This window comes from Staurois parvus, unplaced genomic scaffold, assembly GCF_062004578.1.
Source record: "Staurois parvus isolate SC_StPar_1 unplaced genomic scaffold, SC_StPar_1.0 ptg000594l, whole genome shotgun sequence".
NCBI lineage: Eukaryota > Metazoa > Chordata > Amphibia > Anura > Ranidae > Staurois > Staurois parvus.
The window spans coordinates 1,326,967-1,343,850 of record NW_028318390.1 but is presented as its reverse complement, the minus strand read 5'-3'; the positions used below and the strand labels follow the sequence as shown (position 1 = coordinate 1,343,850).

The following is a 16,884-nucleotide window of genomic DNA, read 5'->3' as shown; positions in this document are numbered from 1 at the left end:
CCCAAAATGTTTCACAAGTGTATAAGAGGAAAGGGCTTCATTGGTATGCCTTAAAAGCCCTGAGAATGTTTATTTTTATTCAGATAAATCATTTTGTGCTGCACCACTACCGAATCCTCTCTGCCCACACCTCTGTCTCCCAATCCTACCTGTTAAATAAGATCCAAGCTGCCACATAAGTGCCTCAAATAGAATGTACACCTTAGTATATCAAACAATAAACAACTGCCCATCTAATGCCATTGTATTTTCCTTGATATACACATACCTTCTCCATCCCTTTAGTGGCTCCAAACCCAATTTCGAAATACAGCAGGTAGTGAAGGATGCAACCAACCATGCCATTATTAAGGTAATCAGGAAAAAAATTATCCTTAATGGTAAAATGAAAAGACCACATAGCAGCATCTGAAATAAAGAGTCATGCAATGAAAGCAATTATTAAAAGTCTCAAGATAATGGAAATACACAACTGAACAATCTCTCAGGTAGTTACAGTGGGGCAAAAAAGTATTTAGTCAGCCACCAATTGTGCAAGTTCTCCCACTTAAAAAGATGAGAGGCGCCAGTATTTGGCATCATAGGTAGACCTCAACTATGAGAGACAAAATGAGAAAAAAAATCCAGACAATCACATTGGCTGATTTGGAAAGAATGTATTTGTAAATTATAGTGGAAAATAAGTATTTGGTTACCTACAAACAAGCAAGATTTCTGGCTCTCACAGACCTGTACCTTTCTTCTTTAAGAGGCTCCTCTGTCCTGCACTCATTACCTGTATCAATGGCACCTGTTTGAGGTTGTGGACAGGTGTCTTTTATACTGATAACAAGTTCAAACAGTCACACTCCAAACTCCACTATGGTGAAGACCAAAGAGCTATCGAAGGACACCAGAAACAAAATTGTAGACCTGCACCAGGCTGGGAAGACTGAATCTGCAATTGGCAAGCAGCTTGGTGTGAACAAATCAACTGTGGGAGCAATAATTAGAAAATGGAAGACATACAAGACCACTGATAATCTCCTTCGATCTGGGGCTCCACGCAATATCCCACCCCATGGGGTCAAAATGATCACAAGAACGGTGAGCAAAAATCCCAGGACCACACGGGGGCACCTAGTGAATGACCTGCAGAGAGCTGGGACCAACGTAACAAAGGCTACCATCAGTAACACACTACGCCACCAGGGACTCAGATTCTGCAGTGCCAGACGTGTCCCCCTGCTTAAGCCAGTACATGTCCGGGCCCATCTGAAGTTTGCTAGAGAGAATTTGGATGATCCAGAAGAGGATTGGGAGAATGTCATATGGTCAGACGAAACCAAAATAGAACTGTTTGGTAGAAACACAATTCGTCGTGTTTGGAGGACAGAGAATGCTGAGTTACATCCAAATAACATCATACCTACTGTGAAGCATGGGGGATGGCAACATCATGTTTGGGGCAGTTTCTCCGCAAAGGGACCAGGACGACTGATCCATGTACAGGACAGAATGAATGGGGCCATGTATCGTGAGATTTTGAGTGCAAACCTCCTTCCATCAGCAAGGGCATTGAAGATGAAACGTGGCTGGGTCTTCCAACATGACAATGATCCCAAACATACCGCCCGGCAACGAAGGAGTGGCTTCGTAAGAAGCATTTCAAGGTCCTGGAGTGGCCTAGCCAGTCTCCAGATCTCAACCCCATAGAAAACCTTTGGAGGGAGTTGAAAATCCATGTTGCCCAGCGACAGTCCCAAAACATCACTGCACTAGAGGAGATCTGCATGGAGGAATGGGCCAACATACCAGCAACAGTGTGTACCAACTTTGTGAAGACTTACAGGAAACGTTTGACCTCTGTCATTGCCAACAAAGGATATATAACAAAGTATTGAGATGAACTTTTGATATTGATCAAATACTTATTTTCCACCATAATTTGCAAATAAATTCTTTCCAAATCAGCCAATGTGATTGTCTGGATTTTTTTTCTCATTTTGTCTCTCATAGTTGAGGTCTACCTATGATGCCAATTACAGGCCTCTCTCATCTTTTTAAGTGGGAGAACTTGCACAATTGGTGGCTGACTAAATACTTTTTTGCCCCACTGTATATATAGATATCTTTGGATAACAGTACTTGTGGTTGAATGGTTTTGTCACATGATCAGCTTAAAAGATTAATTAAAAGGAATTTTTGTAATAACTGCATATCAGGTCCTTTGTTGAGTTTCATATCGAAAACATTTTCTATACCTCTGAGAAAATACTGTAGCTTTAAAAGTTAACCTATTCCTGTTCTAAAGCTACTTCCACAATGTACAGTATATTACTGCTAGTGCTAAATATACTTAAAAGGAAACAGTTCAGTTTCAGTGATGTCTGGAAAGCTGCAATGTGAATTGCATTTCCAGCATTAACCCTTTGAGGATCAAGGGACATATTTGTCCCATGTTTTTAATTGCCTGTATCATCTGATTAAGAACTTAAAATACTTTTTTTTTTTTTTGGTTTGAGTCAAAATATTAGTTCTTATCAACAAATGGATCTAGCTTTTTGCCAATTATTTCATGAAATGGCTTAGTTACAGCAACTGAAGCGTACAAACTTTAAAAACAAAAAATTGATTCTTTTGGCGTTCTGTAATCTTATGGTCCTCAAAGGGTTAACCAATACCAAATCATTGAAAATCATTTTACAATACATTTAGTGCAACTATCTGAAATTTGCCATTGGAAGACATGCACTAAATCAGCATTTCAAGGCCTTATGATGAAAACTGGAGCCTGCAATGTTCCAGCTAATGAGCGCTTTTAATACATTTGCACATAACTACCACTCAAACTTCATAAATCAGGCTGATCTTGGTCTCTGTTAACAATCAGAAAAACATATACATTTCAATCCCTTGACCCCTAATTGGTATATTTAACCATGCCTAAAAACAATGCTTTATATTCTTAAAATGAAACAAAAAAATAACACAATATTACCCTCTCTAAAATTCAGAAAAAAATAACGGCCTTTTTTAAGGGAAGTTGTAACTTCTGCTATTTGTTCTGTCTGTATCCCCCATCCCCATTGCTAACCATATAACATTGCTACCATATAACCAAAATGTACACAATTTATTACAAATTTAACAAACATCAAACCACAATAAAAATACTAGGAAAAGCATTTCATGTGTATCTGCATAAACACACAAGGCACACAAAAGGCAAGTTCCTGTATATATACTGTACAATCATTAAGTGTTAAACCAATCATTAAGTGTTAAACCAATCTCTTTATATAGCTGTGTATGTTCTTATGTAAATATATCAATTCCTTTGTCATTACCCCCACCCCGCAACTGCCATAAGTCATTAAGTTTTATTAAAGAAATTAAAAACTAAAGTTATGTACTGTATAAGAATAAATATATTAAATATTCAAATAGAGAAAAAAAAGTCCATGATACAAAATTCATACTTTCAGAATATGAACCTGAATATACTGTACATAATCAAATATCTAATATCAACATGACCATTACTGGGAAGAAAAAAAAAATAGACAAGAAAACATAATAAAAGTCATCTTGTATGCAATTTGTCTAATTAAGCTACCTGCATTCAGATAAATGGATGTACTCTGGGTTTGATAAAGTGAACATAAATGCAAAGTTTGTTGGAATGCCCCAAAGTCAAAAATTTATATATCAAAAGTATTAATTCACAATCTGTTCTTACCCGTATCTTATCAGTGAATTTCAGATTGATTTCATGGACAAATGGATTTGGAATCTGTGGTGGGATAAAAGATTTCTGCCGAGGCAGAAGAGGTGCCCGATAATGTAATACCATTCCAGCCTTAAAAGCAAATTTAAAGAAAGACAGCAAATACAAGTTAAAAATGGCATTATAAAAAATTAAGTAAAATTGCTTTAAATATTAGACAGGTATTACTCGTACATATAAAATAGGCCCTTCATAGTAAAATCAAAGTTGCCTGGAAGCCCTGGATTTGCCTGGAGAACCAGCACAAACTGGTCCACATAGCATTAACATTTCCAAATATGTAATACTTTCAAATAGACATGGTTACTCTCTAGGTCCTTTTAGCTTACCTCACCAAAGTATGTCTGATTATTTCTGAATACTTCATTGTTTCTCTAAGCTCTGATCACTTTCTACTAGGGTTGTACTGATACCAGTTTTTCAGTGGCTAATACGAGTACTGATACTTTTATTTGTCGATACCGAGTACCGATTCCTTTAAGGTGGATTTCAGCCCATACAAAATAAATGTCATTTGAACAGGAATGCAGTATGATTCCTGTCTGAATCACATGTGGTTTCCATGTGGGTGCGATTTGCAATGCAATTTGAGTCTTACAAAATGAATGGCTCAAATCACACGCACCTACAAGGAAACCGCATGTGATTTGGATCACAATGGTAGGTGTATATAATAAGGCATATCATCTCATATGTTGACATCACGCTGTAAAAGTCCCACTCTGTTCTCCTCACTGCCAGGATAACAGTTCGGCCACCCACTCCATTGACCCAGTGTGCCTCTATGCACACAAAGACTCCCACAAGCTGTCAGACAATAGACCACTGTAATTGCTAGTGTGTGTGTGTGTGTGTTCAATGTTACAGCCATATGTGGAGCAGTTGGCCGAACCGTCATCCAGGCAGTGGGACTTTCACACCACTATGTCAGCACATGGGATGATATGCATTATTACTCTATATACACCTACAATTCTGAGTGCAACTTTACTTGTGTTATATTTATTTAATAAAGGTTATTGGCTACACTAGGAGGCTGTACGCTCTTTTCCTTTTTGTCTGTGATTTGAACAGGAATGCGGTCCTGTCCAAATCCATGCAGGTGTGATGCGATTTACAGTGCGATTTGAGCCATTCATTTTGTATGGCTCAAATTGCACTGCAAATCGCTCTACACCCACAGGGAAACTACATGTGATTCGGACAGAAATCGCAACACATTGCTATTTAAATCACATGTGATTCTTTGCAGTGTGATTTGAGCCCATTCATTTTGTATAGGCTCAAATCACACCGCAAAGGTATCGGTTTCAGGTATTGAGAGTACTCATGCATAGGAATGCCCTTGATGTTTGAGTCGAACATCAGGTGTTCGTGTGTTTTGCAAACACACTAACAGTTGGTGCGTTCCACGGGCTGTTCTCTCGCTGCAATGCACATTATTATTATACAGGATTTATATAGCGCCAACGGTTTGCTCTGCACTTTACATTATAGTGGGAGACAATACAGTAACAATACAGTTCAATACAAGAGGGAATTGAGGACCCTGCTCCTTGGAGCTTACAATCTAGGAGGGAGGGGTGAGTGGTACAATAGGTAAAACTGTGGGGGATGGAGTGGTTGGAAGCGTAGAGGATACCAATATTAGCAGAGGGTGGGATAGGCTTCCCTGAAGAGAGAGGTTTTCAATGATCGCTTAAAGGTAGGTAGAGTAGGTGATAGTCTGAGAGATTGGGGTAGGGAGTTCCAGAGGATGGGTGAGGCCCTGGAGAAGTCTTGGAGACAAGCATGGGAGGAGGAGATAAGGGAGCTAGAGAGTAGGAGGTCTTGCAAGGAGTGGAGTGTACGGTTTGGGTGATATTTAGAGATAAGATCGAATATGTAAATTGGGGCAGTGTTGTGGATGGCTGTGTATATCATAGTTAGTTAGTGTTTTGAATTTTATCAGTTGGGCAACTGGGAGCCAGTGGAGGGATTGGCAGAGAGGGGTGGCAGATACAGAGTGGTTAGTGAGGTGGATGAGTCTGGCAGCAGCGTTCATGACAGACTGAAGGGGGGATAGCCTGCGATGAAGAAGGCCAATGAGGAGGGAGTTGCAATAGTCGAGGCGTAATATGACAAGGGAGTGAATAAGTTGCTTAGTGGTTTCCGAGGTTAGGAATGGTCGTATCTTGGAGATATTGCGGAGGTGAAGTCTACATGATTTTGTCAGCGATTGGATCTGGGGCTGGAAGGACAGCTGGGAGTCTAGGATTACACCTAGTACCCTGGCATGAGGGGATGGACTAATGATTGTGTTATCAATATTTATGGTGAAGTCAGTGGAGGTGGCACGGGCAAGGGGGGAATACTAGGAGCTCAGTTTTGGAAAGGTTGAGTTTGAGGAAGTGGAGTGACATCCAAGCCGATATGTCACTTAGTAGGCTAGCGATGAAGGTGGAGACTGAAGGGGTGAGGTGAGGGGTAGACAGATTTGCGTGTCATCAGCATATAGATTGGTAATTGAAGCCATGGGAGTTTATCAAGTGACCAAGAGAGGAGGTGTAGATGGAGAAAAGAAGGGGTCCAAGGACAGAACCTTGAGGGACCCCTACAGAGAGAGGGAGTGAAGAGGAGGTGGAAGCATTATAGGTAACACTGAAGGAGTGCTGCGATAGGAGGAGAACCAGGAGAGAGCGGAGTCTCTGAGGCCAAGAGAGTATAGTTTTTTGAGGAGGAGGGGATGGTCAACCATGTCAAAAGCCGCGGAGAGGTCGAGTAGTAGGAGTATTGAGTAGTGGCTGTTGGTTTTTGCAGTTAGTAGGTCATTAGAGCGTTTTAGTAGGGCAGTTTCAGTGGAATGTAGAGAGCGAAAGCCAAACTGTAAAGGGTCGAGAAGGTTGTTGTCAGTGAGGTAGGAGCTCAGACGATTGTAAACTAAGCGTTCTAGGAGTTTAGAGGTAAATGGCAGCAGGGAGATGGGTCTTAGGTTGTTCAGGTTGGTGGGATCCAGGGAGGGTTTTTTAAGTATGGGAGTGATGTGCGCGTGCTTTAGAGGGGAGGGGAAGGCACCTGTAGAGAGGGAAAGATTGAAGATGTGAGTGAGGGAGCATAAGATGGAGGAGGAGGGTGAATGGAGTTGTGAGGGGACAGGGTCCAGGGGGCAGGTGGTGAGACGGGCTTCTGAGAAGACCTTGAGGACTTCTTCGGTGGTAGCGAGGTCAAAGAAGGAGAGTGTTGAGGGAGGTATGGTATGAGGAATGCTAAGTGGGGTGAGTGTCTGTGTAGTGGCGATGTCCCTACGAATTGCGTCAATCTTGTTTTGGAGGTGGTTTGCAATCTCGTGGGCAGTGAGTGAGGTGCTGGGTGGCGGTGGGGGTGGAGAAAGTAGAGAGTTAAAGGTAGAGAAGAGCCGACGAGGACTCCAAGAGAAGTTATTGATGAGAGTGACAAAGTAGGCTTGTTTGGCAATGTGAAGGGAGGAAGTGTATGTTAGGAAGGCAGATTTATAATGGGTGAACGCTTGGTGGGATTTGGCTTTAAGCCATAATCGCTCCAGCGCGCGACTGTGTCGTTTGAGATTCCGGGTGTGGTCCGCCTGCCAAGGTTGCAGAGGTCAGGGCCTGATGCTTCAAGTTGTTAGGGGAGCAAGCGAGTCTAGAGCGGATGAAAGCGAGTTGTTGTAGACAGCAGTGGCCAGGTCGGGGCAGGACAGGGGGTTGATGCTGTCATAAAGTTGGTCAGTTGCAGAGTGGAGGGGAGCCGGGTTTAGGTTTCGGAGATTTCTGCTGGTAATTGTTTGCTGTTTGGTGGGATAGGTGTTAAAGGGCGAGGAGATTGTGAAGGTGGTGAGAGGGGAAAGGGGGTGTTTGTGAGGTTGTAGGGAGTACAGTGGTGAGAGAAGACAAGGTCTAAGGTATTCCTGTCGGAGTGAGTGGAGGACTGTATACACTGTGCTAGCTCAAAAGAAGAGGTTATGTGGAGGAGTTGGGATGTAGCCGGGTTATTGACATTAATAGGGATGTTGAAGTCTCCGAGGATGATAGTGGGTAGGTCAGAGGAAAGAAAGTAGGGTAGCCAGGCGGCGAAGTCATCAAGAAAGCGGGACACGGGTCCAGGAGGCCGGTAGATCATTGCAATCCTCAGAGAGATCGGAGAGAATAGCCAGATGTAGTGGGTCTCAAAAGAAGAGAAGGATAGAGAGGGAGGGTTAGGGAGGACTTGGAAGGTGCTCAGTGGTGACAGAAGTAGACCAACCCCGCCTCCTTTCTGACCACTGTGGCTGGGTGAGTGGGTCAAGATGATGCCTCCATAGGAGAGTGCTGCGGGGGAAGCAGAATCTGCTGCTTGGAGCCAGGTTTCGGTAAGTGCAAGAAGGTTAAGGGAGTGGGAGACAAAGAGGTCGTGGATAGAGGTGAGCTTATTGCAGACCGAGCGAGCGTTCCAGAGTGCACATGAAAATGGAAGGGTGGTTTTGGGGACAGCTAATAGATTGAGGGGATTGCGGTGATTCCCGGAAGAAAGAGAATTTTTTGTGTGTGGGCGAAATAATGGAAGACCAGGGTTCGGGGAGATATCCCCAGAGGTTAGGAGGAGAAGGAGGGTGAGGAAGGTGGCATGTGAGCGGGATGTATAGGAGCGTGCATGCCTTCCAGTCCTGGTGTTAGGGTCAGCAGGAAAATGAAGTATCAGCAGGAGGTGATGAGAGCAGTAGTAGGGAGATGGGAGCAGTGAGGGTGACATGTACAAGTTTTTGGGTGGAGCAGAGGGACAAAGAAGTGAGGTTTTGGGAAAACAGGAAAGGAATATGAAAAGAAGGAGTAGAGGAGGCATTTAAAGGGGCAGGGAGTGGAGATCAGATGTGGAGAAATGGTTTCCAGGGGTGTTTGATTGAAGATTGTCTAGCAATCAGTAGCGTTTCTTGTTGTAGTATCTTCCTGCAGCTAGAGTTCTTCTCCTTTGGGTTAAGCTGGGCTGGGTTCAGCATGAGTGGTGTCTGAGTGGTCAGTTCTGAAGCGCTGCATGGCTATTTCTTGAGGGAGGACGTACGTGCTTTTGTGGAGATTTGCTTGGAGTTTAGAAGCTAGCTTGGTGAAGAGTTACTAGGCAGGGTTCAAGATCCAGGTGGAAGTTCCAGAGTGTAAGATGAGGGTTGACTTGAGGAGGAGAGGGATGAGTGATGGCTGTAGAATTTATGTCCCTTGAAGCCGATGGAGGGAAGCCAATGCGAGGGGAGCAGGGGAACCATATGCCGCCCTGGCCTCTGGTATGGGGTTAGGTGAGTTGACTCAGATGAGGCCTTGTTGATAGAATTGCAGGCTGTGTCACTGAGGTCCAGGCTGTGTCACTGCAGGCCGCAGTAGGCCTCAGAAGGTCGAGTTCATCAGCCGTGGGTTGGGGGCCACGGGTGATCCCGGTGACACGGCCAGGGAAGACTGTTGGGGTAGAATGGATGGATGGAGATGGCTTGCTTGGGTGCAGGGGTGGGGATGGAGGTGGATGGAGATGGCTTGCTCGGGTGCAGGGGTGGGGATGGAGGTGGATGGAGATGGCTTACCCGGATGCAGGGGATTCTCTAGAGAGCCTCTGGTGCCCTTCTGGGATTTTCAGCTGCCTGGGTGGAGACCTGGGGTGCCTCAGCCTCGGGCTATGCAGCCACGCCAGGCCGCGAAGTGGTGTCCACGGGTGATGCGGCCGTACCAGGCCGGGGGGGTCGATCGAGAGATGGTGGGGCCGTGCGGGGCCCTGTCGGGGGCCACAGCTGCCTGATTCTGCCGAGCTGCCCAAAGTGGCCCTTGGAGCTGGTGGAGAGGGCCAGGGAGTCTGCTGGGGTGTCTGCTTGCTGACTGCCTGATGAGCCTGTGTCCCATACAGCCTGCTGCTGAGCCTGCCTGCTGAGCCTGTGCCCAATGCTGGGCTGCCTGAAATGGCCCCTGGGGCTGATGGAGAGGGCCAGGGGCTCCAAGGCAGTCCACCCTAGGAGCGGGTTAGTCATCAGGGGTCGGGGGCGGAGCGGCAGCATCCCGAACCGGCCACGATTTTACGCGAGGCCGCAGCTTCATAGGCCGCGGTAGGCTGCAATTCCCGGAGCTCCGGAATCGGCCCAAAATTGGCACAGCACCCCTCCCTGGGTGCTCATCAGGGGCCGTAGGGTCTCCGGGGCCCCTGTGGAGTCTGCTGCCGCCCGGATGGCAGCGGATGGGTGAAGGGCAACGGAGCTCCTTGCCTAGGAGACTGCGGTGACATCAGTTAGCTCCGCCCAATCATTTACATTTGCCCAGCAAATGTCAGATAGCGGCAAGTGCTCGGTGGAAGCGGACAGGTTTTTTTTAATTTCAGTTAGTCGGCATTGCAGTGACGACGCTGGATGTCATGATTGACGATGGATTATACTGATGGAACCATTTTTTTTTTTTTTTTTAATAAAAGACTTGTCAAAGATGGTCTAGTGTCATTTTTTACACTATACCCTTTTTTTGAGAATGAGTAAAAGGGGGCTTCCAGATTTCGATAAGTCATCCCCCCCTGCAGACCCCCACAACCACAGCCCAGGGTTGTGGGGAAGAGGCCCTTGTCCCATCAACATGGGGACAAGGTGCTTTTGGGGGGAGCCCCCCCTTACATCAAAGTACCCCCCATGTTGAGGGCATGTGGCCTGGTACAGTTTAGGAGGGGAGGGTGTGGGGTCACCCAGTTGACATCACCGGGTGGCCCTGCCCCTTTAGATATTTAAGAACTGTCCAGCCAGGGAAGCTGTCAGACGGCAGGAGCTAGCGTTGAGAGTGGAGCTTTTTTTTTTTCCTTTGTTCAGGTCGTCGTCAGCAGGCATTGTGATTGATGTTAAATCTACTTTGGGGGATGTTTTTTTTGTTGTTGTTTTAATAAAGGACTTGCCAAAGACTGTTTACTGTAATTTTTTACACTACACTTTTTTTTGTGAATGAGTAGCGGTATAATGTACCCCATACTCATTTACATAGGGGGGTGCCAGAATTTGGGGGCTTTTGTTAAAGGGTGTTTTCAGATTCTGATTATTCCTAGCCTGCAAACCCCCACAACCACAGGACAGGCTTGTATGGAAGAGACCCTTGTAGCCATTAACATGAGGACAGGTGTTTTGCGAGGGGGGAGCCCCCCTTGCCCCAAAGCACCCCCCTATATTGGTTACACTATGTGGCCTGGTATGATTCAGGAGGGGGGTTGCTCATCCCCACCCTTTCCTGACCTGCCTGGCTGCATGCTCTGATAAGGGTCTGCTGTGGATTTTGGAGGGGGGACTTTTTTTGCTAAATTTTTAATTGCATGCAATTACATTCAGCTGTCAGTGGAGAACCCGCTGACAGCTGAAACATTAATGCATGTTTTCACTATTAAAATACGGCATGAATTAATAAAATAACTCAAGCGGTATTTTAGTAGTGTTTTTTAGTGAATGCTGTTTTTTTTTTTTAAATGCTGTGCGGTATCTTTCCGCATACTTGGATGCGGTAAGATACAGCTTAGTGAATTGTCCCCTGGGTCCGATGTTCACGGTTGAACTTTTGTTAGGTTCGAATGCAAACCGAACAGGGGGGTATTCGGCACCGATACCAATATCGGTATTGGTGCAACCCTACTTTCCACTATTCCTATTAAAAAATAGTCAAAGTTCCAGGCTGACAGGCAGTTAAAAATACTTTAGAATAACAGTCACAATTCTCCTTTTTTGTAAGCTTTTATAGTCCCCATACACTAGACGAAAAATTGTTTGAAATTCTGTCATTTGGACAGTTAATTCAATTTTTGTCCAGTTAACACGCACAGATCGAAAATCGATAGTTAAGTTTTTCATCCAAAAAATCAAAGGAACATTTTAGAAAACTTCTGCCGAACGGACAATGAAATGAAAGGTTAATGTTTTTCTCTCCAGTTAATAATTGAACTGTTGGCACTGTGCATATGTGACCCAGAAGCAAAAAATGGCCAAAAAACTGATTCATTTATGTCTTAAGAGATAGCACAACTAATAAGTTTTAGATATTCTTTGTGGTGTTTATACATTATATTAAAACACATTTTAGAGTGCTGCTTTTTTATTATTGTTTAATAGTCATTTTATTTAATGGTTTTCAATTGGGGGGGGCATGGTTTCAGCTTGGCCCTGAGCAGTTGCTTCTGAGCAGAGCCCTGACCGAGGATTAACCTGCCCTACTATGCAGACCCAGCTCTCGGTCCGCAGCAGTCAAATGCTCCAGGAGACATCTGGCTTCTAAGCTACCCTCCACCAGCTCCATCAAATGGTTCCTGGCCACAGACTGAGTTAACTCCTGTAAACTGTCAGCACAGGTCAGATCCCTGAGGTCGAGTAGATCTGCCTCCCCGCGCGCCACTTCCACGTGCCAGAATTCCCCAGCTTCCTCCTTTGGCTTGGATTGCCAAGAAGATCACAATGTCACCCTTGATCAGAGACCTAAAAAAGGAACTTGCAGGCATGTTCCAGAGCTTAACAAAATTGACCAAGAAGGAGATGTCAGCTATCCACTCTGATCTCTCTCACTTAGTGATCAAAGTGGAGGATTCTGAAAAACACCAAGATGCACAAAAGGAAGCCATTAGGGAACACCAAGACCGCATGACAGTTTGCGGTGGCCCACAGAGCTGCTTTCTATAAATCATAGGATCTTGAAAATAGGAACTAGAGAAACAATATCCATCTCCAAGGTCTTTCCGAGGCAACCAAAGATGAGGATCTAACCAGTGGCGTCACTATGGGGGTGCGGGGGGTGTGGCTTGCACCTAGGTGATACCCACCAGAGGGGTGAAACCCAAGGCTGTCTTAAAAATGCACGCCTGCCTGGGCACTGCCCAGGGGTCTTAGATAGGAGATCTTTGCAGTTTCCTCTCAGCAGTTTCCTTTGCTCTTTTTCCATCTCCTACAGGTCAGTTCCCTTATCCTTTGCTCACATCTCCAGCTGTCTTCACTGCTTACTCTACTTGGAATCCTCTTCTGCCCCTCAGGCACAATCCCGTCCTGCTGCCTTCCTTCCCGGCACAGATCCATCCATCACTGCCTCTCTCTCTGATCTTTCGCTCCCTTCTCCCAGCCAGCTGGTTTGCCAGCATCAGCAGCCCTGTTAATGTATTGCCTCTTCTCCCAGCCAGCTGAATTCTCTTCCTGACACTTAACAGTCCCTTCAGTTTTCACTTTTCCTCACTCCCCCTCCTTCCTTCCTCATTTACTTGTTCTCTGGAGGGACAGCTTCAAACAGGTGTGTCCCAGCATACACAACAAACACTGCAGATGACTGGAATCCCCTTCCCTTCACACCCCCAACACTGTCTCTTTACTATTCAATGAATATCTCTCCTCCTCCCTACCAGCTCCTTTTTTTTTGCTATTTTGTGGCTATTCCCCACCAGATAACAGTATTCCCCATGCCCATCCCTGACCATCCCTCTCCAGTCCCCTTGACCCCCATCTATTTTCCTCTCCTCCCCCTTCCCTCATGCCAGCACAAATCCCCCCCCCCTTTTTTCCCCTATTCAGATCTGGAACCCCCAGTTTCACTCCAGTTTTTCTCTACCTATCCCCCATATTCTACCCACACCCCCCTTTTTGCCCTTACTCCTTCTCCCCTACCCCACTGTTCCCAACCCAAACCCCCCACCTCCCACTTTCTTTGCAGCGGTTAAGGAAAAACCCAGAACCCATAGTTGGAACATCCGAGTACTGCTACCTGTGTGGGTGGAATGTGTATGGCTCCTGCTGCCTCCTGTACTGTGCCCTTGCTGACCATCCTCTCCTATCCATTCCAATGTGATTGGCTCAGTACACATCCCACCCATACAAGCTGCAGCAGTAGTAAGATGCTCCTCCTCTGGGTTCTTCCTTAACCCCTGGAGAGCAGCAGAAGACAGCCAGAAACTATGGAGGGGAAGGTAGAGGGGGGAGATGTCATTCCAATTCAGTCACAGCCTGCCAGAATTGGTAAGATCAGTGACAGCAGCTTCCCTGCTCAGCTCTGCTTGAAGAGACCATCTTTTTATTATAGATTACTGCCCCTATACTGTACCCTCCTGTCCCCTGTACTCTGTCCTAGTCCACCCTCCAACCCTGTACTGTTCCCTCCTGCTGCCTCCTGTACTGTGCCCTTCTAACTGCTGTACTATCAACTATTTATACTTTTAATTCTTGAGATTAGGTGTGTAAATGAAGGCAGGCTGGTATGGGCCCCAGTGCATGACTTTGCCCAGGGGCCCATGATGATATTAAGATGTCCATATTGACACCATCAAGTAGGAAGTGATATCCAACCGTGATGGTGTCACTGCCACCCCCATCCATGACAGTGCATGGATCAGCAAGCCGACAACCATTGCATCACTTACAGGGGCTGGTTTGTGGTGTGCACTGAGACCAAACGTTTTCTGCCCAAAACTAGCCTGCCCAGTGCCCTGCAGGGCACTGTGGCAGCCTGGCAGGCTAAACAGGAGAGAGCCCAATGTGCTAGCCTGTTCAGTGTCTACTGCCCTGTCCTGCTGTAACTTTGCAGCGGCAAGACAGAGCACCATGGCAGGCTAGAGGGGAAGTGCTGCACTGATGAGCTAGCCTGTTAAGCGCCCAGTGGAATATTGGAAAAAAATAATAGGGGGAAGGAGGTGACACCATGTTTTACCGCACCAAGTGACACCAACCCTAGTGGCGCCACTGGATCTACCTGAAACTGCAAGATGTATTTTTAATGCTACACTTAGGCAGCCAGATTCTAACCCCATATGGATCAATAGAATCCACAGAGCCTTGAAACCCTGCAATTTCTCTGCAGATTTACCCCGTGATGTAATTTGTACGTTACACTACTTTGAGGACAAAAATGCTTTCATGCAGAAACTGCAAGGGTCCTCGTCCATTGACTTTGATGGTGCTGCTATCACACTCTTTCTGGATTTAACTAAAGAGACTCTAGAATGCCAATGGACTTTACGTCCACTTCTGGATAAGTTGCGTTTGAATAACATCACCTATCGCTGGGGCTTCCCATCCTGTCTGATCCTCATGAAGAACGGCAGATCCACAACTCTTCTGTTCCCAGAAGACCTTCCTAACTTTTGCACAGATCTCAAACCTGATCCCTCTGCTTCACCAGGTTGGTGAGAAGCAATACCTTCTTTCTCTTCAGTTCTGGATTCCCAGTGGAGGAATATTCCACCTAAGAAGAAATGTGTAAATGTTCCAGGCCGTGCACAGAAAAATGGGTGAGATCTCTTCTGTCTCTCAGCTCTGAGAACGATTCCTTCATTGTTCCTTTTGGATGTTCCATATAATTGGGATATCCATACTTACTTCTCTTATCATATTTTCTATTTTTGGTTGCACTACATTCTATACCTTAGTTAAAACATGTCCTACACTGCTTGCACTGTTCTGCCCACTTATCTTATCTCATGTTTCAAGCTCTAAGCTTTTAAAATTATTTTTAGCTCCTACATATTTCTAATCAAGTTAACTCCCAATTGAGAGCATATAAATCTTGTTTTTCACATTTGTGATTATTTTTTTATTTTAGAAGTTTTTTTTACATATTCATAAGTTATGTCTTATTGTTGGTCCCCAGGTGAGGCCTTGTGCACCTCAAGATGCAAACCATACGTATTTTCTTTATTGGAAACACCCCCTACCCCATTTAGGGTCCAGGGATCCAAGACCCTTCATATTTTTTATGATGATTTAATTTTTTGTCATTTTGTGATTTCTTGGCCTCCTGCACCCCATTGGTCCACTGCAGTGTTATGCATGGTGTAGCTATGCTAAAACTAATTCAAACCGTGTGTTACTTTTCTTTTCCCTCTTTTCCTTTCTCTTTTCTGTTTTTCATATGCCCATGATTTTATTGGACGAGAGGTTCTGTGCAACCATGGTGACCTTACACTCTATTTCCTATAATGTTCGGGGCCTAAACACCTCGGACAAACATCACCAAATCATTAGAGACCTGAAACATTCTAACTGTTCCATAATATTCTTACAGGAAACTCACCTCCACTTAAGCGACTTAATTCTCCTTATTACTCTACATGATTTTACAGCCTGACACTAATAAAGCTAAAGGATTAGCCTTAGGTTTTCACAGGAGTGTTTCCCATACACTCGAAAAAATGCCAGCAGATGATCACAGGAGATTCCTCTTTATACAAGGTATGATCGGTAACACACGATACACCTTAGTGAATGTATATTGTCCCAGCCACAACCTCTCAAATTTTAACTGCATTGAAAGAATTTGCCTTAGGAGTGATTATACTGGCCAGTGACATTAACATGCCCTTAGATCCCCTACTAGATACCTCACATGGTCACTCTAATATTCCTTATAAACGTTTATCTTATATTAAAAGATGTTTGTATTCGGCCCAAATGGTCGATGTCTGGAGGATTTTATATCCCAATCATGTATACTCACAATACATGAAAGTGCAGAAAAAATAGTTGAGTTTTCAACCCATTTAAAAGACATGGTACTTCAAAATGCTGCCACCTCATATGGTTGGAAGACCTTCTGAACCCGAACGTGATTGAAACCCCCCCAGTCACAGATCACAAGGGCACACTTCAGTTCACTGCAATAAATAGCTATGCAAATAAAGTAGAAACACATCATGTGTCATACACTGGTACCATAATGGTCTCATAGACTAGGAACCCACCATTAAGTGTGGAAACATCCAGGTCATTTCACACCTCTTCCTCATTATACCCAATAGACACAATGGAAACCCCCCAGGCACGGATCACAAGGGCACACCACAGGTCACTGCAATAAATAGCTAAGCGAATAAGTCAACAGTAGGAGTTTTCAACCCATATAAAAGACATGGTACTTCAAAATGCTGCTGCCTCATATGGTTGGAAGACCGGCTGAACCCGGACGTGATGGAAACCCCCCAGATTGGCGCTATAGACAAGGACCTAGACTGTCTGAATACAGAACTCTCACATCTCAAAATTCAGCCATCCTATGGTGAAAGGGATAGGAATCTACGAGAACATTTGGAAAAATTCAGCAAAAATATTTTGATTAAGAAAGAAAAAAATTATTTGCATGAGATAAAATAGCTTTCCAAGAGGGTAAAGCCTACAAGTGGAATTAGCAACG

The 16,884-nt window shown here is 44.9% G+C and overlaps 1 protein-coding gene across 2 annotated transcripts in view; it reads right to left on the bottom strand.

Moving 5' to 3' along the window:
• LPCAT2 (lysophosphatidylcholine acyltransferase 2) overlaps nucleotides 1–16,884 on the bottom strand; it is a 428,744-nt gene that overhangs the window by 289,089 nt on the left and 122,771 nt on the right. For both annotated transcript variants that reach the window (XM_089692556.1, XM_089692557.1), the window contains exons 2-3: nucleotides 3,722–3,841; nucleotides 269–408 (exon numbers count right to left, since the gene is read on the bottom strand). In XM_089692556.1, the coding sequence (XP_089548682.1) occupies nucleotides 269–408; nucleotides 3,722–3,835 (254 nt within the window). In that variant the 5' untranslated portion in view covers nucleotides 3,836–3,841. The remainder of the gene's footprint in view (nucleotides 1–268; nucleotides 409–3,721; nucleotides 3,842–16,884) is intronic.